The sequence below is a fragment of the Gopherus flavomarginatus genome, chromosome 2 (genome assembly GCF_025201925.1).
Source record: "Gopherus flavomarginatus isolate rGopFla2 chromosome 2, rGopFla2.mat.asm, whole genome shotgun sequence".
In the NCBI taxonomy this organism is placed as follows: Eukaryota; Metazoa; Chordata; order Testudines; family Testudinidae; genus Gopherus; species Gopherus flavomarginatus.
The window spans coordinates 50,057,121-50,080,316 of record NC_066618.1 but is presented as its reverse complement, the minus strand read 5'-3'; the positions used below and the strand labels follow the sequence as shown (position 1 = coordinate 50,080,316).

Here is a 23,196-nt window from a genome sequence, read left to right as displayed (position 1 = left end):
AGCCAGGTGGCAAACTTCATGTGCCAGGCCATGTCAACACTAAAGTTTTGCCAGCATTTTTTCTAGTATACAGCTGTTGACATTAGTGTCGCTAGAAAACGTGAAAGCTTCGCTGCCTTTGCTGATGCCATGTATCCTCCGTGCGAGAGATTGCATCAGCAAAACCCACAGTGCAGGAAGGATAGGCATCCACCACACCACCGTTTGTCTCATTTTCTTGTGGGGTGTTTTTGCAGTGCGTTGTGGGATACCAGCATTCTCAGGGAATTATGGCAACTTGGGATCAAGTTGCCACAATTCTCTTTGTTCCATCACATAATCTTTTTTTCACACTGTTATTAAAATACCCTCTGGTCTTCTCTTTGCTTTTCAATTTCTCTGCTATCTCGCTGGGAGCATAGATGCTGAAGAGATCAACAGAATTTTCATTGTTTTAGAGACTGAGTGAGTAATTCTTCTATATTCTGAACTTCAGCTAGCACCACTAGTAGTCCTACAGCAGCAGAAATGAGAATGACAGTCCCAGTTGCTTCAGGCATTCACTGACCAGTTACAAACAGTGGAGAAGTGCATTTGTACCTGTGAAATGAGAACCAAGTGCTGGGATTGGATAATGATGTAAATCTGGATGATTAGCAGTGGCCAGAGCACTTTTGGACACAGAAGGCCATGTTCCTGGAGGTGAGTGCCACGCTTCCCCAGTGTTCCAGCTCAGGGATAGTAGAATGGGTGCTGCATTGAGACTGGAGACATGACTAGTGATTGTGCTCTGGAGACTTGCAGTTCTGGGCTGCTATTAGTTAGTAGTCAATCACCTTGATGTTGGAAAATCTATGGTGTGGGGTGGGGGAAAATCCATTAAGTATATCCTGCTGCACAGGATTGTGACTCTGGGCAATGTGCAGGAAATAACAGAGGAATTTGATGGAATAGGCTTTCCAAACAGGGAAGAGGAGGCAATATATGGGCTACACTTTCTGATTCTGCACCTCCCACTAGCTTTCTTCTGAGTACATAAACAGAAAGGGGTACTTTCCTGTGTTCATGCAAGCATTGGTGGATCACAGGTGGACATTTCATTGACGGATGCCTATCCTTCCTGCACTGTGGGTTTTGCTGATGCAATCTTTCGCACGGAGGATATATGGCATCAGCAAAGGCAGCAAAGCTTTCAGATGTTCTAGACACACTAATGTCAACAGCTGTGTACTTGAAAAAATGCTGGCAAAACTTTTTAGTGTTGACGTGGCCTGGCACATGAAATTTGCCACCTGGGCTTCAAGGATATTATCATATCAATTAGCATTAACATTGGCTAATCAGGGAAGGAACTTGACTCTCACATCTTCAAAAATACTGGACTTTTTTTGAAAATCTCAGTCAGGGACACTTTTCTCAGACCGGCGCATACTGTTGGCATTTCACCCCCACCAACATGTGACTCTTGGGGACCTCCCCTAGCCTTTATTTCCTTGGCTGATGAAGCCCTGGATGGCAGCAAGGAAACATTTAACTCCCACCTGAGCAGATGCAGGATGACTGTTGAATGTGCATTTGGTAGATTAAAAGGATGCTGGAGATGCCTCATGACTAGGTGTCACCGTTCTGGGCAACTGCACCTGTATTCCCCCTCCATGGTCTATCAAGGGCTACCACTCTAGGCTCCCAACTAATCAGCCATCTCCCCCCTGGGTAGAGACTCGCTTCTCTCACTTTCTTGCCAGGGTTTTTCCAGGCAGTTCTCTGCCTATGCTTTGATATTCCCAGCAAGCCAGGCTGCCTGAAAGGCCTGCTTCTGAGCTTTGCTTTCTCTCCAGAGGCGACAAGCAGTGTAGTTGCCAGCAGTTATAAGTTGCCACACAGCCCTCTCTAACCACGTATGTTTATTCTGTAATGCTTTCACTTTAAGAGAAAACAATAAAAGTTACACACATGCAAATAAGCTTACTAGAGATCACCTCCCAACTCCAAGGAGGGCTCTGGTAAGAGTCAATTCTTGAAACCCCATTAAGGAGTTTTTCTGTGGCTACAAGTTCATAACAGCCTCAACTCAGAACTGGCCACCCATGCATGGATTAGTCTTTAGTCTTTCCCTTCTACAGCTTGTGCCTTTGACCTTAGACTCTGAGAACAGATTATCAGCAGACAATGGTCCTTTCCTCAGGGCATAGCTTCAAAAGATTGAGTTTTTGCATAACTGGAAGTAGGGAATTTGTATTCACCTCCCTCTAGAGATTTCCCAGACAAACACTTGACACTGTTTGTCCCAAAAATTCATTCTTATCTGGCCCATTGTTCAGTACAGTTGATAACATTTACTAGAGTTCACCTCCCATTTATCTCCAGAGAGATGGCATGCAATCCCAGCCCACAGTAATACATAATCTTTGCATTTAATACAACAGATTCCAAAGACACTTAAACTTAATAAGGTTTTTCAAAGATATTACAGGAAATTGCCACATCTATCACTTTGTGTTTGTGTATGAATGTTAAATGATATGTAAACACTTGCTATGAGTCTTGAAATAGTGGTGCTGACTTGGGCAGTCACATGTTTTGCTTTGTAAGAATCAGTAAATAAAGCATGACTTTCACAAAACTCAGTTTTACTGTGCAGTTCTCAGTTGTCATTGGCATTGAGCAATATGGACAGGTATTGCTGCAGGCGATGCCGGTACCTTGAGAGTGTAGGGGATGGATAGTCCCTGGAACATAGAATTGTCCATGCAGTGCAATGGCTGCTGGGTGGAAGTCTTTGGGCATTTTGCTCCATTATGTTTTGTAACAGCTGCGTCTGCATGTAGAGCTGCATGATGTCTTTGTGCACATTTTGATGCATCTCTTGGTCCTTCTCAATGCATCTCTAGGTCCTTCCTCCAGCATAAAGGGAATACAGGGATTTACTTGAATCTCTATTCTCTCATGCATGGGGCTCTGAGCAATGGAGGAGCTCAGAGAACATGTCCTTCTTGGTCCTTTTTTCTTTCGTTCCTGGTCAAAGTCAGTCTTTCAGCAGGAGTGGAGGCTGCACCTCTCAAGGATGCCCAAGCCAAGGCCGCTGATAAATCTAACAACATCTGTCTTATTTAAAGACAGTACAGAAAGGAAAAGCAATGTGAAAAAGCGTAGGGAGTTTTGAGACAAAGATTTACATAAAAATATGCAGAGGGTCGGGTTTGGTTCAGGACTGCTCAGCAACTCCCAGCATAGTGAGTGCATAAGAGTGCTGTTCAAAGCCTGCCGTTGGAGGTGTAAGGACTGTGGGGTGTCCTGGGCAATAAGTGTAGGGATAGTGCAGTACATATTGCTAACTTTATTACAGACAGTGGTGTTCATGGGTGATATCACTCCTAAGGCTGGCAAGGGCCCCCAGGGTAGACAGCTGCTCAAGGAGGCTTAAAGTGGCCCTAGCCCATATGCTGCCAGTTGGTGATGGTCCACAGAAGATGTCCTTGTGTGACAGAAAGAACAAGACCACGCTTCCTAGAAATGGCCAGGAAACCCCCCATGAGAGGAGAAGGTTCTTGCCATTGCCTTCCTCTGCAAGCCAAAGCAAAGTCACCCTCCTTGAGCTACCAGCACCATCTCTACCACTTCCTACCCCTGAATCAAAGTACAGCATACACCTTTTAAATAAAGACTCTAGGACTGGAAAACCAAAGCACTGCCATTTGCAATGTTTACATAAAAATCATGTACAGTAGAATCTGAGTTACAAACACCAGAGTTATGAACTGACCAGTGAACCACACACCTCTTTGGAACCAGAAGTACGCAATCAGGCAGCAGAAGACACATACACACGCGTGCGCGAATACAGTACTGTGTTAAATGCAAAGTACTGGGGGAAAAAATGGGAAAAGTTTTTTTTTTTAAAAAAAGATTTGATAAGGTAAGGAAACCGTTTCTGTGCTTATTTCATTTAAATTAAGATGGTTAAAAGCAGCATTTTTCTTCTGCATAGTAAAGTTTCGAAGCTGTATTATGTCAATATTCAGTTATAAACTTTTGAAAGAACAACCAAAATGTTTTGTTGAGCGTTACAAACATTTCAGTGTTACGAACAACCTCCATTCCCAAAGTTTGTACTCTGAGGTTCTACCATAGTCTGCCTGACTAATAATAAACTGGAGTGCTTGCAAGGTTTTTGACATTTTCTAATGCTCTGGTATCGCTTCAGAATGTATCTGTTTAGGTTTGCATTTAATGGATTTATGGTGATGGATATTTTATCTTGCTCCCAAAAGCTGCTGGCTACTAACTGGCTGTGATAGTTTCTTATTTTGTTGCTGGCACATTTTTAAAATAAACTGGCTCTGGCTACTTCAAAAGGGAATTCTTTTATTCTCTGACTGTGCTCATTCGACTGCCATTTTGAAAGGGAGTGGAGGTGATTTGGGGCCCACGAAGAAAGTAAAGAGAAAATTATGCTTTAATATAGCTCCCTGAGCTCCCTTACCCGTCCTCAATGGATTCTGTGTCTGGGCGGGGTCCATTAGTCTCCTGAAGAGCTGGCTCTCGGGGGGGTCTGTATCCTCCTCATCTCCCTTCCCAGTCATTGCTGCACTACTGGGGCTCCTTCCTCTGGGTCTCATGAGGTGTCCACTCTTACTTACAGATTGCTGATGGAGTCCCTGCCAGAATTGCACAGAAGCAGCAAGTATTAGGGGGTAGCCCCAGCTCTTCTGTTGGACTCCCTTCCCCATGACCCGGCATTTCTGCTCATCACCTTTTTCTACCCCAGCTTCAGCATCTTCTCTGTGATGACAGAATAGACTTCTATATTCCTGCGGTTATTCCGCAGCTGGGCTGGCACCACACCTCCCCACAGGGCAAGGAAATCTAGGCCTTCTTTTCTAGACAAGACAGCAGTGCAGAGCTTACCTGTAGCTTTACATGGAGCCAGACCCCTATGCTTATAGACGTAAGCTAGTAGGAAGAACACAGCGGGTATTTTAAAGGAGGTCAGGCTTCTGGTCACTGATTTTAGAATTGTGACCAGAGCAGTCATTCTTGGCGGGTCATTGTAGGACTATGGCTGAAGGAAAAGGTAATGCAGCAAAGAAATGTCTCAGATTCACTAGCCATTTGCAACAGTTTTCTTGAGCAGAAGGACAATACGAAAATAGATTGTGGGGTATTATTGTACTGTATACAGCTCCCAGTAACTAGCTATATACCAAAGCCAGGCCTACGCTACACAGTTATGCTGGTAACACTTGCCTTATTTTATCACATCTGTATGTGCACCCACGGGCAATTTTGAGTCCTGCTGCTAACACCCTGATTCTCTGTCTGCCAAGTTAAACCACATCCCCAAATAGCATAAGGCCTCAATTGGCACGGTACCAATGTCTTCATGAATGGGAAAACAAGCCTACATATCAATTTCTTTTTTAAATTGAGAAACTCATATAAGCTTGCAGCATCTGGCGGGCATAACTGGACACTGCAAGATGGAGGTTCCTAGGGTTGGGTCTGGGACCGGAGATATTGGCTAGTGTCATTCAATTGCACAATCCAAGGAGCAGGTTACATGCCAGAGGCTGTGCGTAAACAGCCCAGGAGTGGGGGTTCTCACAGCAGGGCAGGATAAGGCTGGCTCCCAGAGTCAAGGACTAGAGTGACCTAGCAGATCACTGGTCTGGATAACACCAGGGAATGTCACACCCGCCCATACCCTAGAGCCTGCACCCCAGCTGGAGCCGTCACCCCCTGTCCCAGCACAGTGAAAATGAGTGAAGGTGGGGGAGAGCGAGTGACGGAGCGAGGGAGCATGGTGTGAGTGGTGGGCGGGGCCTTGTGGCAGGGAATGGGGCAAGAGTGTTCAGTGTTTGGTACAGGAGGAAACAAAACAGTCTTAGACCAAACATGCTGTACCAAGAATAGTACCACCTGTCATTCACCAACAGGGAGTGCTGCCCCTAAAGATACTTTGGCATTGGAAAGCAATAAGAGTGATAGGATAGGATGGAATTAACAGACCCCCAAAATAGTAATTGGACTGGGGGGAAAGAAGGTGACTCTTCTTTCTGAAATAGTGACTTAGTGCGTTAGGCCCTATATGGGAGCCTGGTATCTAGAGTATTTTAATTTAGGCATAAAGCGTAACTTTACAAAACCCATCTAGCTAGAGTTGCTTAACTTCTGGACATCAAAGTTTACAACAATTATTTTTAGAGTTATATTTGCTCAGTCTATACAGTATTCCCAATGCTTTCCATTTTATGCCACAATAATGGATGACTTTCTAAAGTCCCGGCTCCTTGAGTCATTGAGTTATGTGAGAATCTCAGCTTATGGTACTTTTTAATGAAAGTGTCTAGCCATCATAATTTCAGAGAGAAGCTTGAAAACATGATGTGGGGGTACTCTAAAAGCTCACAAATAGGAGATTAACAAAAGCTCCAGAATTATTATTTATAAATATCCCATGTTTGTGGGTGATTTTTTTAAGTCTTACTCATGATTTTTGAATGTTTGGATCTGGCACTATTGCAGTTACACAGATTAATATATGAAGACCACTCTGATGCTTATTTTATATTTTAACATTAGCATTTTGCTGAGAAATGGCTGGTTCTATAGCTAAAGTAAAGGTAAGTGGGGACCTTTTGAGCATTAGCCTGTTGATAAATTGTATAATCAATTGCTTGACCACGCTTTGGTACATTATGAAATATATTTAAGAGACCATGTAACCAATGTCAGTCAGGTTTATTAATATGGTACAGGAAAAAAGTTCTGTACGATACCAGTCTCCAAAGAGCAGTGTCCTGCAGCAATGTTATATTCACCTTACGCAGAAAGTGTGCTCCCCAAGGTATACATTTCAGCTGGGATTATTTGTATGATTTTACAAGTTGCACATCCCTTTATACGTCACTAAAACCCAAACCATCAGTTTGTCCCAGTTCCCATGTTCCTTCCTTATCTTTGTTTTAGATACTCATATTCCAGGTACTGGTCCGTGAAGTTACCTCCCTAGCTTGTACTAAGACTTAGAATGAATATATCTTGATTTTGACAAGTTTCCTATCTCCTTGTGCCAAATGCCTGCTTCAGTAAGTGCAAGGTGTTATGGGTGACTTAGCATAAGTGAAAAGGATTATGGTATAGATCAGTTTAAACCGTATCACTGTTACAATATTTGTACTTAATGCACACTTGTGTATATGGTGCAGATAATACATAGTATTATGAAATCTGTTTATATGCTAGCCGGCATATATCAGTCAACACCATTTCAATTTGATCTGTTCCACTAACCTGTATTATTTCCTCTTGCAGACGTAAAATGAATGCCTCCAGAGAGCTGGAACCAGTGGAACTTCCCAACTGCCAGCTTATTAAAAGAATTGGTACGTATGTGATAGGACTAAGTACTTTGTATTGGAAGCTTTGCTTTGAAGTCAGCCACCAAAGCCAGGTTTTAAAAAGCTGACTCTGGAAACAAAAATAACGGTGGCCTATAAATACTCTTTTTGCTATTGTGAACCCCCTGAACTCCAGTGGGGAAGAAAAGAGTCAGCAGACAGAAAATTCTGTTGTGAACAGCTGGATGTTTAGAATCGAAGGAAAGTTTCGGTTAGTACTGGGATGGGAAGCTGTATACGTACATTGCCATTGTTGTTTGTCTTTTCACAACCTTTGTCACAGTACCATGAAGATAGAGAGACCAACTAAAGATCTGTTGCATATCTGAAATGCACATGGTGAGGTGTGGCCATGCTAGTGGGACACACCTTCAGATGCTTATCTGCTGGTAATACATTTCCTACAGGAGCTTCTGCAAGTGTGAAGATTTTCAGAGACAGCAACAGGCACAGAGTTAACTGGCGTGCTGATAAAAGCAAGCTGGCAAAATGCTGGGCGGAGTTGGTGGTTTTAAGATCAGAGTCCAGTCAAAGTGGATGTGGAGAAATAGAAAAGGTGTTTAGTATATGAGATACATATAGCAGCACACTCCCCTTTCTCACGTTATGGTATCCCAAAGTTCAATGTATTGCATAATTTAACCTGAATATGCAAGTGAGCTATAACACTTGAAAGACAGAATGTCCATGCTTATGACTAGCCAAGTTAGGAAAAGGGGATTGCCATTACTTTCTATATAGGTCATGCCTGAAAATACTAAGCACTGAAGCTAATTTTGTGCGTGTTTATTTGTGCAGACCTTAGCACTGTCCCATACAAATAAATTTTAATATGTGACCTGTTTATGAAGAAAATGAAAATGTAAATTTCTTCATCTCCTTTTCTTTATAGAAACAAATACAATATTTATGTGTAATTTAGCATGTCTGTATATCTTGGTATACATTAAGTGGTCATTTTATCCTCTTAATTTAATATTTCTGTTGTGCACAAGGAAAACTGGGATTTTTTTTTTTTAGCTAAATGAGCAATTGTAAATTCTCATGGCTTTTAGCCACTTAGCTACATGTTCTTTGGTTAAAATATCTCCTTCATATTTGAGGTAGTGAGCTCAGCATCATAAGGATGGCTTTTTTATTTGTACAAACATTTCACATGTTGAAATCAGCCAGGTCAAAATAGGTTTAGCTGTTTTAAATATTGAAGTTGCCATTAACTTGTTCTCTTCCTGTTTCAGAGCACTTATGAGTGGATTTGCTGATTGAAGAATACTAGGTTATTGTGTGTGTCGGGGGGGGGGGGGAATTAGACCTATGCCTTGTTTAACAGGATCTTTCTAATGGCTGCTAAAACAAAATCCTAACAGGGTTGTACTTATTAATATCTGTATATGGTGAACTCCCTTGTCTATTTTTTGTGGAATGCTTTGGCTCAGTTGGACTTTACAGCTTTTCCTCTGACCTAGCTGAGTAACACTGTTGATTTCACAAATCTCACTTGCTGACTGTTGCAGGGATTAAATGCCTTTCTGAACTCAAAATTATGTAGTTGAACAAACACAAGTAGAATTTTTTGTATGTGATAGTGGGGAGGGGAGGTCAGCAGAACTTACGTTTGAAAGCATTTCATTCTTCTGAGTTGAGCCCATATTTGTTAGAGGAAGAGGCAGAATTTTCATTTCCCTTGATAATGTTTCATGTAAAAGGTATTCTTGAGTGTAACCTGGTGTGTTCGCTCCCATTTGGGAAAAGCAAATGGGTCTTTACCAAACTGTTTGCAAAATGTCAGGTATCAGAGGGAGCTGTGTTAGTCTGTATCCACAAAAACAACAAGGAGTCCGATGGCACTGGACTCCTTGTTGCGTTTGCAAAATGCTCATTTTGTTCAGGAAAATAGAACTCTAAATGGCAAAAACAATTTGATTAACTTATGAGCAAGATAATTAACTGTCCCTCACACACATCTTGGAGCCTGATATTTATATGAAGATTAACTGAATGCTGATGCCCCTCTTTTGCCCAAAGACTGTGGTTGAGAAATACACAATGTTACAGCTATCTGCCTTACTCCTCTTTCATAACATTCCCAACCCTAGCTGAGCATTTTGCTCAGGTGCATTCCTGTCATCTGCTGGCCCTCAGAGCAAAGTCAAAGCAAGGAAACAGACTCAGTGGCTCCAACATATCAGTGGGTGACTGTTAATAGTAGCAGTATTCTTATAGCACCTACGAGCCAGAGTCATGGACCAGAACCCCGTTGTGGCAGACGTTGTATAAACAGAGAACAAACTAATAATGTCAAGAAGTTGCTGCAAGTTAAAAAGTCAGCATGATGATATGAAATTGAAAACGTCACTCCAAACTTCACTTCACTGGATTGGGGTCCCAAATAATAGTCGAATGGCAGCACCAAGATAGTAGAGGTTGCATCACAACTTATGTTTAAAGACTGACCTTTCTAAGTCCTCTAAAATCAACATGCTTAGTTGGATTCCATTGAAATGTGGTTTGCCTCAGGAGTGGGCGGCGCAGGGTTAGTGACCCAAAATTGGGCTCATTTGAGCTAGGAGTTGTGGAGATAGAAGTCCCCCAAAATATCCATTTTTAAAATAGTTTCTAGGTGGGTTCTTCTTGCACAGAGCCGGAGGTCAAACTATTGTTGTTACATGAGTCAAAAAGGTCTCAATTTTTCAAGTTTTACTCAAGGTAGTGCACAGTGCCCACTGAATCTTTGGGGGACTGAAATTGGGGACGGTGTGTAAGAACATGTTCACTTCTTTACTTGCGTAGACAGCAGTCTGGAAGTATTACTAATTCCTACCAACAACATATTTCTCCTATTTAAAAATAACTCTGGGAAATTCAATGGCAAAAAATTACATTACCGCAGAGTTGAGATTGGTTGGTGTGTGTGTGTCATCCCGTTGCTGAATGTTGAGTTGAGCAAAATTCACACTTCTGAAAAGCAGGAAATGAGCAGTTAAGGTTGCCTATGCAGTTTTAACTTTTCCCCTTTCAGCAGTGCCCCAACACACCCTGTTAACATACATACCTTTTACTCTGCCAACCATTTTCTTTTCCTTTTGTCCTTTAATAGTGTTAGATGGCATTTCTGTGAGTGAGCGTGAATGGGCTGTAAAAAGAGGTGAAGAGCTTGTACATTTCAGCAATAGTGAGGCCGGCAGAGTAAAGGTTTTGTGTTAATGGGGCATATTGGGGCATTGCTGAAAGAGGGCAGAGTTAAGGTTGCATGGACATGGGCAACCTTAACTCCAAGTTTTCTAGTTTTCAGAAGTTTGAGTTTAGTTCAGCTCAGCTTTCTGCAAGGAAATGACATACCACCAACCTCCTCAACTCTACTTTAACATAGTTTTGCCACGGAATTCATAAAGGAAGCCAGGAAATTGAAACACTTCTCCCTATCTGAATAAGATTACTCACTCATGTTTTTGTTGAACTCAGCCATGTAATGTTGCTCATGTGTTTGCAGGATCTGTCCCACTGTAATTACATAAGAATATTTGCAGGTGTATGTCAGTCTTTTTTCTTAAAATTCCCCAATAAAATGTTGTAATATCTGTATTAATCTGCAAAACTGGACTAGTCAGTCTGGCCTCTTTAGTGAGCATGTGATTAATTGACTATCTTGGCGCTGAATGAAGTAATCTTAAACTACTCATTTTGTACATGGGAGAATGGAGCAGCTCTTCCAGTCTGTTGTCATTATGTTAAAAATCATTCACCAGTGGTAGTTTTCAAGTTACTGCAGTCTTGGTTTTGCTGTCTAGTTCACTTTTGTTTGTTTTTCCACATAGAATTTCCCACTTCATGTTTTTAGACTCTTGTTCACTTTGCTTTCGAAGGCCAACATAAAAAAAAAAAGGTCAGAAACTCATCTTGGTGAGAGGATGAGGGGGAGAAGGTTATTCTCTTAAAAAAGGCAAATGTCTTTCAAGCTGGCATAACTGCACACCTGAATTGCAAACTTCAGTCCATGGTGATCTTTTTAATTGTTAGAAATCTACATCCTGGGTGGGAAAAGGGTACATTCCACTTGTGTTTACAGTTGGGCAAAATCAGGAATTGTTATATAACTGAACCCTGCAATTTGTTTTGCTTTTATTTGACCCCTTCTTGGTGGATCCTTTTTAATTATTCACAAGAATGTTTGCAGAAAGAAGTTTCATGAAACACTCAAGTGAGTATTCACGTTGGAAGTCTCATGACCACCCCATATTCTCTTCTAGATTTCCCTCCTCTGTTCAAGAAAGTGCATCAGTCAATTAGTGAGCTGAAACTGTGTTATAAGTGGGCCAATTGTGCAGTATGAATATCAGGTACTTGTAACTGACAGTTTGTGAATAACTCATAGGCAAACAATGCTTAGTTTAAGCAATTCATTGAACAACTGCAAATAGTGAACACATTGGTAAAAAATCATGAGTTGTTTGTGTGTATCACAAAGAGAAGAGTACATTTGAATAAGTGATCATTTGTGAATTGTTTACCTAGCTCTATTCATATTACTGTCTCTTAATTAAGAATTCATGGAAATAATTATCTTAGGAGTTTCTCCTCATGAACAACCTATTGCTTTGTCTAACTTGTGTACATTATTCTCAGAAACATGATGGAATTGCATTTCATATCCTCAGGCAGGTGAATCTGAAGTATCATTTAACGTAGGGGGAGGGATAGCTCAATGGTTTGAGCATTGACCTGTTAAACCCAGGCTTGTGAGTTCAATCCTTGAGGGGGCCATTTGGGGATTGGTCCTGCATTGAGCAGGGGGTTGGACTAGATGAGCTCCTGAGGTCCCTTCCAACCCTAATAATCTATGCTGTAGTATGGTGCAAGTACAAAATAATTCCATATCCTGACAGAAGAAGGAAGAAAGGACCTTTGTAGTAAATATTTCTAGGGTACTCATCACTGCAGAAAGTGATTGTGACAGTCTGGTCAGGATTCAGGGGTGCAATCCAGGACCAGTGGGGAGTTGTCACCACTTACCCATAACTCTGGGACCCTCACAATGCTCTGTTGCTGTAGCTCCCACCCTGGGCCACAAGCATGTAGGTCACACCCGGAGCATCTGTGTGCTTACATAGCCCTGGCTCAGCAGCTTTGATCTCAACAGCCTGTCTACAACCTCACTTTGGCTTCCACCAGCCTGGATTACAACCAACTAGATAACTCCAACACATTCCTAGTCCTGAATTTCCCCAAAATTGTGTGCCCTAAACCAGTATTTTTCAAAGTTTGTGTCGCCACCCAGTATTGCATTGTGGCTTGTAAGTCACTGGGTCACCTTGTTCAGCACCCAGGGACCCTAGCGGCTCTGGTCAACACTGCCGACTGGGACGTTAAAAGTCCTGTCCGTGGTGCTGCCTAGCTAAGAGAGGCTAGTGCCTACCAGTTCTGACACCACAATGCATCCTGGAAGCGGCCAGGAGCGGGTCCTGCTTCTAAGTGGGGGGGCCATGGGACTCCACGTTCTGCCCCCGCCACAAGCACCAGCTCTGCACTCCCATTGGCTGCTTCCTGGCCAATGGGAACCGGGAGTGGTGGTGCCTGTTGGCAAGAGCTGTGCGGACCTGCTTGTGGAGGTGCCCGCCTAGGAGCTGGACTTGCTGCTGACTGCTTCTGGGATGCAGTATGGTCTGCAGTGCCAGGACAGGCAGGAAGCCTGCCTCTGCACCGCAGCTGCGCCGCTGATCGGGAGCCACTGGAGGTAAGTTTGCGCCTGAGGCCCCCCCTCAAACCTGGAACCCCTTCCTCCACCCCAATTCCTCATCCCCGGCCCCATCTGAGAGCCTGCACCCCCAGCCCAGAGCCCTGACCACCTCCCGTACCTCTGCCCCAGCCCTGAGCCCCCCAAACCTGGAGCCTCTCCTGCACCCCAAACCTGTTATCCCAGAGCCCAGCCCAGAGCCTGCACCCCAAGTCCTGGCCTCCTTCCACACCCCAACCCCCTGCCCTAGTCCTGAGGCCCCCCCCCGCCAAGCCGGAGCCCTTCATGCACCCCAAACCTCTCATCCACGACCCCAGCCCTGAGCCTCCCTCCAAACCTGGAGCCCCTCATCCCCAGCTCCATTGGGTTGCAGGCATCAACAATTTTCTTCAACTGGGTCCCCAGAAAAAAAGTTTGAAAACCACTGCCCTAAAATGTCCAGCCTTCTCCTGGACAGCTCTGAGAAATGATGTTTGTTGCACCTGTAAAGAGACAAACTGCATCACAGATTATTATCTAAACAGCGCACAGAGTTAGTTCATCATGAAAATAAATAAGTGTATTAACAATAGGACTTAAGTGGTGCTAAGTAAAAGGAACAAAGTTAGAAAGGGTTACAAGCAAATAAAAGTGAAAACACCACCTCTAAAAGCACATGTCAAATGTAACAAGATGCAGGCTTTGTTCAAAATGGTTTCTCTCACCAATCAATCATCTCCCAACTTGCCTCTTCTTCCATCAGTACACTAAGAATGGTCATACTGGATCAGGCAAATGGTCCATCTTGCCCAGTATCCTGTCTTCTAACAGTGGCCAGTGTCAGATACTTCAGAGGGAATGAACAGAACAGGTAATCATCAAGTGATCCATCCCCTGTTGCCCATTCCCAGCTTCTGGCAAAGAGAGGCTAGGGGTACTTCAGAGCATGGTTTTACATCCCTGCCCATCCTGGCTAATAGCCATTGATTGACCAATCCTTCATAAACTTACCTAGTTCTTTTTTGAACCCTGTTATAGTCTTGGCCTTCACAGCATCCTCTGGCAAAGAGTTCCACAGGTTGATTGAGCATTGTGTGAAGAAATACTTACTTCCTTTTGTTTATTTTAAATCTGCTGCCTATTCATTTCATTTGGGGCCCCTAGTTCTTGTGTCTTGAGAAGGAGTAATTAACATTTCCTAAGAACATAAGAATGGCCATACTGGGTCAGACCAAAGGTCCATCCAGCCCAGTATCGTGTCTATCAACAGTGGCCAATGGCAGGTGCCCCAGAGGGAGTGAACCTCACAGGTAATGATCAAGTGATCTCTCTTCTGCAGTCCATCACCACCCTCTGACAAACAGAGGCTAGGGACACCATTCCTTATCCATTCTGGCTAGTAGCCATTAATGGACTTAACCTTCATGAATTTATCCAGTTCTCTTTTAAACTCTGGTATAGTCGTAGCCTTCACAACCTCCTCAGGCAAGGAGTTCCACAGGTTAGTCACTTACTTTCTGTATATCAGTCATGATTTTATAGACCTCTATCATATTTCTCCTTAGTCATCTCTTTTCCAAGCTGAAAAGTCCCAGTCTTTTCAATCTCTCCTCATATGGAAGTTGTTCCATACCCCTAATAATTTTTGTTTCCCTTTTCTGTACCTTTTCTAATTCCATTGTATCTTTTTTGAGATGGGGCAACCACATCTACATGCAGTATTCAACATGTGGGCATACCACGGATTTATCTAGAGGCAATATGATATTTTCTGTCTTATTATCTAACCCTTTCCTCATGATTCCCAACATTGTTAGCTTTTTTGACTGCTGCTGCACATTGAGTGGATGTTTTCATAGAACTATCCACAGTGACTCCAATATCTCTTTCTTGAGTGGTAACAGCTAATTTAGACTCCATCATTTTATATGTACAGTTGGGATTATGTTTTCCATTGTGCATTACTTTGCATTTATGAACATTCAATTTCATCTGCCATTTTGTTGCCCGGTCACCCAATTTTGTGAGATTCCTTTGTGACCCTTCACAGTCTGCTCTGGACTTAACTATCTTGAGTATCTGCAAATCTGGCCACCTCACTGTTTACTCCTTTTTCTAGATCATTTATGAATATGTTGAACAGTACTGGTCCCAGTACAGATCCCTGGCGGATATCACTATTTACCTTTCTCCATTCTGAAAACTGACCATTTATTCCTACCGTTTGTTTACTATCTTTTAACCAGTTACTGATCCATGAGAGGGCCTTCCCTCTTTTCCCATGATAGTTTACTTTGCTTAAGGAACCTTGTCAAAGGCTTTCTGAAAATCTAAGTACACTATATCCACTCGATCACCCTTGTCCACATGCTTGTTGACCCCCTCCAAGAATTCTAGTAGATTGATGAGGCATGATTTCCCCTTACAAAAACCATGTAGACCCATCCCCAGCAATAGTTAGTGGATTATCATGTGTCTGATAATTCTGTTCTTTACTATATTTCAATCAATTTGCCTGGTACTGAAGTTAGGTTTACCAGATTTTAATTGCCAGGATCACCTCTGGAGTCTTCTCGTGGTGTTATTTTTTTTTTTTGATTGTGTCACATTAGCTGTCCTCCAGTCATCTGGTACAGAACCTGATTTGAATGATAGGTTACATGCCACAGTTAGTTGTTCCGCAGTTTCACATTGGAGTTCCTTCAGAACTCTTAGGTGATACCATCTGGTCCTGGTGACTTGTTGTTGTTTAATTTATCAGTTTGTTCCAAAACCTCCTCTAATGACATTTCAATCTAGGGCAGCTCCTCAGAATTGTCACCTAAAAAGAATGGCTCAGGTTTGGGAATCTCCCTCACATTCTCAGCTGTGAACACCGATGCAAAAAATTCATTTAGTTTCTCTGCAATGGCCTTATCTTCCCTGAGTTCTTCTTTAGGATCTCAGTTGTCCAGCGGCCGCACTGGTTGTTCAGCAGGCTTCCTGCTTCTGATGTACTTACAGATTTTTTAGCTCTTACTTTTAGCTAGCTGTTCAAATTCTTTTTTGGCCTTCCTAATTATATGTCTACATTTTTTTTTTTTTTTTTTTTTTTTTTTTTTTTTTTTTTTTTTGCAATTTTTCCACAAAAGCACAAGGTTCTGGCTTCCTTTGTTCTCCCAGGTGGAAGACCTTTTCCTAGACAGATTGCTTACCTATATTCGGTTCCACAGACTTCAGACCCAATCCTTTTGGGTTGAAGGGCCCATTTTTCTCAGCTTGCAAGAGCTCTGTTCCTTTGTCGGTCTAGTGATGGTTGCCTGAAATGGCTTTCTGTCCTTGCTTCTATCTCTCAAAGTTCAGTGCCCTTGTTTCAGGAGGCAGGAAGCCCTCCTGTGTGCTCAGCTTGCTGTGCCCACTCGGACACTGACCTCACACTGTTCTTCCCTTCCTGTGGGCTTCCCATCCTCCGGTATGTTAAATGGGGCTTCCATTGTTTTGATTTTACTATGTTTTAATTTACGTAGGAGGTTGGATGGGAACACTTCTTTCCTTTGTTCAGCCACACACATTCAAACATAATATCAGTGAGTATTCATAATTCCTCTTATAGTGTTAATACATGCCATTTACAAGTATGTTAATCACCAGTGTGTTACAGGCATTCATAAAATCTTACATGATACACTAACATTGTATTCAGTCAGTTGATTAATTTGCTTAAGTGTCTCTCTAGTTCAGAAAAGTTTATTTTCCTTGCTGGGGTGTGGCTACACTGTCTCTTTTCCCAACTTGTTAGCTTGATAGCTTTGTTTATCTGACTTATATAAATACGTTCTCATTGTCCATGAGGCCAGATCTACACTACAGACCTATATCATATAACTAGGTCACTCAGGGGTGTGAAAAATCCATATCCCTGAGCGACATAGTTATACTGATCTAACATCCCGTATAAGCCATGATTAAAGCATACATAGAAGCTTTAGTCTAGTGCTAAGTCTACAGGAGAGCTTCTCCCGTCAACATAGCTACTCTCAGGGAGGTGGATTAACTATGCCGATGGGAACAGCTCTCCCATTGGCATAGTAGCATCTTCACTAAAGCGCTACAGCAGCACCTGTGTAACGCTGTATATGAAGATAGGCCCTCAAAGTACTTCGGAAGTAACTGCCTGATGAAGAAACCACATTCCTTTGTTTAGAGTGGGATAACTCCTGTTTGACTGGCAAACACATTTTAAGAATTATGACTTCAGTTGTCCATAACTTGCATCAGTTGCTTGCACCTACATTACACAATGGTATGAATAACCGGTGAGTTCTTCAAAGCAAGGCCGGCTTTAGGAAGTGCGGGGCCCAATTCGAACATTTTCGGCGGGGCCCTGGCAGGGATGACTTAAAAAAAAAAATGGAAAAAAAAGCCTTTCATTTCTTTCATGTATTATTTACTTTCCATAACTATATAAATAATAAAATTATAAATTATGTACATTGCATCATATATGCTGTTGATTGGTTATTAATGACTGCTGTTTCACATGTGTGGGTCTCAGCTGCTCCCTGCCCACCTCATTGAAGCAGGTGTGCAGGGTTACTGTCCTGGAACTGCAGGGCAGCAGTGGACATGGGGCTGGCTGGAGGCAGGGCAAGGGGTGCGGGGTTGGTTGGAGATAGGGGGTGCGGAGGGCGGGCTGGCTTCAGGCAGGGCCGCAGGGGGATGCAGCAGGGGTTGGCAGGGGTTGGCAGAGGCAGAGACTGGCTGGCTTCAGGCAGGGGGGTGCAGCAGGGGTTGGCTGGAGACAGGGCAGGGTGTGCAGGGCTGGTGCAGGCAGAAGTGTGTGTGGGGCTGGCTGGCTTTGGACAGGGCCACGGGTGTGTTGCAGGGGTTGACTGGAGACACGGCCGGGGGTTTGACAGGGACTGGCTATGGGCACCTGGTGCAGAGGTGGCTGCAGGCAGGGGTAGCGGGGCTGGTGTGGGCAAGGCAGAGGGTGCAGCAGAGGCAGCTGGAGCCCCAGCCCTTTAAATAGCCCCCAAGCTCCCTGCTATCCCAGGGCTATCATAACCTTAGTCCCAGTTTTGGACCTTAGCGTCCAAAATATGGGGGTTAGTATGAAAACCTCCAAGCTTAGTTACCAGCTTGGACCTGGTACCTGCTGCCACCACCCAAAAAATTAGAGTGTTTTGGGGCACTCTGGTCCCTCTGAAAAACCTTCCCTGGGGACCCCAAGACCCAAATCCCTTGAGTCTCACAACAAAGGGAAATAATCCTTTTTCCCTTCCCCCCCTCCAGGTGCTCTTGGAGAGGTACACAGACACAAGCTCTGTGAATCCAAACAGAGTGAATCTCCCTCTCTGTTCCCAATCCTGGAAACAAAAAGTACTTTCCTATTCCCCCAGAGGGAATGCAAAATCAGGCTAGCAATCCAACACACAGATCTCCCCTTGATTTCTTCCTCCCACCAATTCCCTGGTGAGTACAGACTCAATTTCCCTGAAGTAAAGAAAAACTCCAACAGGTCTTAAAAGAAAGCTTTATATAAAAAAAAAAGGAAAAATACATACAAATGTTCTCTCTGTATTAAGATGATACAACACAGGGTCAATTGCTTAAAAGAATATTGAATAAACAGCCTTATTCAAAAAGAATACAAATCTAAGCACTCCAGCACTTATATTCATGCAAATACCAAAGAAAAGAAACCATATAACTTAGGCCATGTCTACATCTAAAATTTTGCAGCGCTGGTTGTTACAGCTGTATTAGTACAGCTGTATAGGGCCAGCGCTGCAGAGTGGCCACAATTACAGCAACCAGCGCTGCAAGTGGTGTTAGATGTGGCCACACTGCAGCGCTGTTGGGCGGCTTCAAGGGGTTTTGGGGAAGGCGAGAGCAAACCGGGGAAGGAGACCAGCTTCGCCGCGGTTTGCTCTCGCGTTCCGCGAACCACCCTGCAAACCGCAGGGAAGGAGACCTGCTTGCTCGGGGGTTCGGCGAACGCGAGAGCAAACCGGGGAAGGAGACCAGCTTCGCCGCGGTTTGCTCTCGCGTTCCCCGAACAAGCAGGTCTCCTTCCCTGCGGTTTGCAGGGTGGTTCGCGGAACGCGAGAGCAAACCGCGGCGAAGCTGGTCTCCTTCCCCGGTTTGCTCTCGCCTTCCCGGAACCACCCAGCAAACCTCAGGGAAGGAGACCTGCTTGCTCGGGGTTCGGGGAACGCGAGAGCAAGCCGGGGAAGGAGACCAGCTTGATTACCAGAGGCTTCCTCAGGTATGCTGGGATACCTGCTTATTCCACGGAGGTCAAGAAAAGCGCTGATAAGTGACTATACTTGATTACCAGCGCTGGATCACCAGCGCTGGATCCTCTACACCCGAGACAAAACGGGAGTACGGCCAGCGCTGCAAACAGGGAGTTGCAGCGCTGGTGGTGCCCTGCAGATGTGTACACCTCCTAAGTTGCAGCGCTGTAACTCCCTCACCAGCGCTGCAACTTTCTGATGTAGACAAGCCCTTACTATCTGATCTCTTTGTCCTTACACTTAGAAACAGAAGATTAGAAAGTAGAACTACTTCTCCAAAGCTCAGAGAAAGCAGGCAGGCAGAAAACAAAGACTCAGACACACAATTCCCTCCACCCAAAGTTGAAAAAATCCGGTTTCCTGATTGGTCCTCTGGTCAGGTGCTTCAGGTGAAAGAGACATTAACCCTTAGCTATCTGTTTATGACACGCCCCCCAAATTGCAGACAGTGGGGAAGCTCACTGGCGGCGATTTCCTTCTAGAACTTGAAAATAAACAGATTAATACAACACATACACCTTTACATATACTCCTAAGTATATAACTAACAGACTTCTACATTTTAAGAACACTTTTTAACTACTGAATTCTGGGAAACTCTCACGGGAGAGTGCATCAGCAACTTTATTAGAAGCTCCTGTGATGTGTTGAATTTCAAAATCAAAATCTTGGAGAGCTAAACTCCAACGAAGAAGTTTCTTGTTGTTCCCCTTGGCAGTATGAAGCCACTTTAGTGCAGCATGGTCAGTTTGTAGTTGGAACCGCCGTCCCCAAACATATGGGCGTAGCTTTTCCAGGGCGTACACAATGGCATAGCATTCCTTTTCACTGACTGACCAGTGACTTTCCCTCTCAGACAGTTTCTTGCTGAGAAACACGACAGGATGGAAGTTGTGATCTGTTGCTTCCTGCATGAGCACTGCTCCTATACCACGCTCAGATGCATCCGTGGTTACTAGGAATGGCTTGTCAAAGTCCGGGGCCCTGAGCACAGGGTCAGACATGAGCGTTGCCTTAAGTTGGGTAAAGGCCTTTTGACACTCATCAGTCCACTTAACTGCATTTGGCTGGGTCTTTTTGGTCAGGTCGGTCAGTGGGGCAGCGATTTGGCTGTAGTGTGGTACAAATCGCCTGTAGTATCCGGCCAAGCCTAAGAAGGATTGGACCTGCTTCTTGGACCGTGGGACAGGCCACTTTTGGATAGTATCCACCTTGGCCTGTAGGGGGTTTATGGTTCCTCGACCCACCTGGTGCCCCAGGTAAGTCACTCTGTTTTGGCCTATTTGACACTTTTTGGCCTTAACAGTTAGTCCTGCCTGCCTGATGCGCTCAAAGACCTTTTCCAGGTGTAGTAGGTGTTCGGGCCAGGAGTCTGAAAAAATGGCCACATCATCGAGGTAGGCAACTGCAAATTCTCCCAGTCCAGCTAGTAGACCATCTACCAGCCTCTGGAAGGTGGCGGGTGCATTTCGAAGGCCGAAAGGAAGGACATTGAATTCATACACCCCCGCATGGGTGACGAATGCTGACCTCTCCTTGGCAGGTTCATCTAGCGGTACTTGCCAGTACCCCTTGGTTAAGTCTATTGTAGAGATGAACTGGGCACGTCCCAACTTTTCCAATAGCTCATCGGTACGTGGCATTGGATAGTTGTCCGGACGAGTTACAGCATTTAGCTTACGGTAGTCCACGCAAAAGCGTATTTCCCCATCTGGTTTGGGTACCAGAACCACTGGAGATGCCCATGCACTGGTAGATGAGCGGATTATACCCATCTGTAGCATGTTCTGGATCTCCCGTTCTATAGCAGCTTGGGCATGAGGAGACACTTGGTAGGGTGGGGTTCTGATTGGGTGAGCATTACCTGTATCAATGGAGTGGTATGCCCGTTCAGTCCGTCCTGGCGTGGCTGAGAACAATGGGGCGAAGCTAGTGCACAGCTCCTTGATTTGTTGCCGCTGCAGACGTTCCAGGGTGGTTGAGAGGTTCACCTCTTCCACGCCACCGTCTTTTTTTTCCGTCGTAGTAGACACCGTCAGGCCACTCAGCATCATCTCCCTGGACTGTAAACTGACAAACCTGTAAGTCTCTGGAATAGAAAGGCTTGAGAGAATTAACATGGTACACTTTAGGCTTTAGTGAGGAATTGGGAAATGCTATGAGGTAGTTTACAGCTCCCAGGCGCTCTTGGACCGTGAAGGGCCCTTCCCATGATGCTTCCATATTATGGGCCTGTTGCGCCTTCAAGACCATAACCTGGTCTCCTACCTTGAAGGACCGATCTCTGGCATGTCTGTCATACCAGGCCTTTTGCTCTTCTTGAGCATCCTTTAGGTTCTCTCTAGCAAGGGCTAAAGAGTGTCGGAGGGTGCTTTGTAGGTTGCTTACAAAGTCCAGAATGTTAGTTCCTGGAGAAGGCGTAAACCCCTCCCATTGCTGCTTCACCAACTGTAATGGCCCCTTAACCTCGTGACCATACACAAGTTCAAATGGTGAAAACCCTAAACTGGGATGTGGTACAGCCCTGTAGGCAAACAGCAACTGCTGCAACACTAGGTCCCAATTATTGGAGAATTCGTTGATGAATTTTCGTATCATGGCCCCCAAAGTTCCATTGAACCTTTCCACCAGGCCATTGGTTTGATGGTGGTACGGGGTGGCAACCAAGTGATTCACCCCATGAGTTTCCCACAGTTTTTCCATGGTCCCTGCCAGGAAATTAGACCCTGAATCTGTAAGGATGTCAGAGGGCCAACCTACCCTGGCAAAGATGTCTGTTAGGGCCAGGCACACAGTGTTAGCCCTGGTGTTGCCTAGAGCTACTGCTTCTGGCCATCGGGTAGCAAAGTCCACTAAAGTCAGTACGTACTGCTTTCCTCTGGGCGTCTTTTTTGGGAAAGGGCCCAGAATATCCACAGCTACTCGCTGAAATGGGACCTCAATTATGGGGAGTGGCTGGAGAAGGGCCTTGACCTGGTCTTGGGGCTTTCCCACTCTTTGGCATACCTCACAAGACCGGACATACTTGGCAACGTCCTTGCCCATCCCCTCCCAGTGGAAGGACTTCCCCAACCGGTCCTTGGTTCTGTTCACCCCAGCATGGCCACTGGGATGATCATGGGCTAAGCTTAAGAGCTTCCCCCGGTACTTAGTTGGAACCACCAACTGTTTTTGCGGCTGCCATTCTTCCCGGTGTCCACCAGAAAGAATTTCCTTGTATAAAAGTCCTTGGTCTATAACAAACCGGGATCGATTAGAAGAGCTGAGAGGCGGTGGGGTGCTCCGTGCCGCCGCCCAAGCTTTCTGAAGGCTGTCATCTGCTTCCTGCTCAGTCTGGAACTGTTCCCTTGAGGCTGGGGTCACCAGTTCTTCCTCAGACTGTGGACTTGGGCTTGGTCCCTCTGGAAGCGATGTAGGTGATGGGGTTGTTTCCATTGCTGGTGAACCGCTCTCCGCTGGTGCACCTGAGGGTATTTCAGGCTCTGGCTGAGCCTTTTGGGTATGGCTGTCTGTTGCTTCTGCCAGTTGTGGCTCGCTGGCGCCCACTGGCGTTGAGTTTGAAGATGGGGTTGCAATCGCCGGTGCTGGTTGCTGTTCCAGTTCCGGGCCTGGGACTGGAGGTGCTGTGGCTGTTTCAGTGGTTGGCATGGAATCCGGGTCCACTACCTCTGTCTGGGTCTCTGGTAACACAGACGGGGCCTCTGTGGACGGCTCAGGAACAGGAATGGGTCTGGAAGCTTGCCTGGTTTGGCTACGTGTAACCATTCCCACTCTCTTGGCCCGCCTCACCTGGTTGGCCAAGTCTTCCCCCAGTAGCATGGGGATA

General features: G+C 44.8%; 2 protein-coding genes across 4 annotated transcripts in view; one reads left to right on the top strand and one right to left on the bottom strand.

Annotated features, from left to right (window-relative positions):
- The window catches only part of LOC127045558 (serum paraoxonase/arylesterase 2-like), a 152,700-nt gene that overhangs the window by 84,088 nt on the left and 45,416 nt on the right, over positions 1-23,196 (top strand). For both annotated transcript variants that reach the window (XM_050941742.1, XM_050941741.1), the window contains one exon: positions 7,294-7,364. In XM_050941742.1, the coding sequence (XP_050797699.1) occupies positions 7,294-7,364 (71 nt within the window). The remainder of the gene's footprint in view (positions 1-7,293; positions 7,365-23,196) is intronic.
- Positions 19,619-23,196, bottom strand: part of CASD1 (CAS1 domain containing 1) — a 509,685-nt gene continuing 506,107 nt past the window's right edge. For both annotated transcript variants that reach the window (XR_007772766.1, XM_050941706.1), the window contains one exon: positions 19,619-19,854. The gene's annotated coding sequence lies outside the window, so the exon portion shown is untranslated. The remainder of the gene's footprint in view (positions 19,855-23,196) is intronic.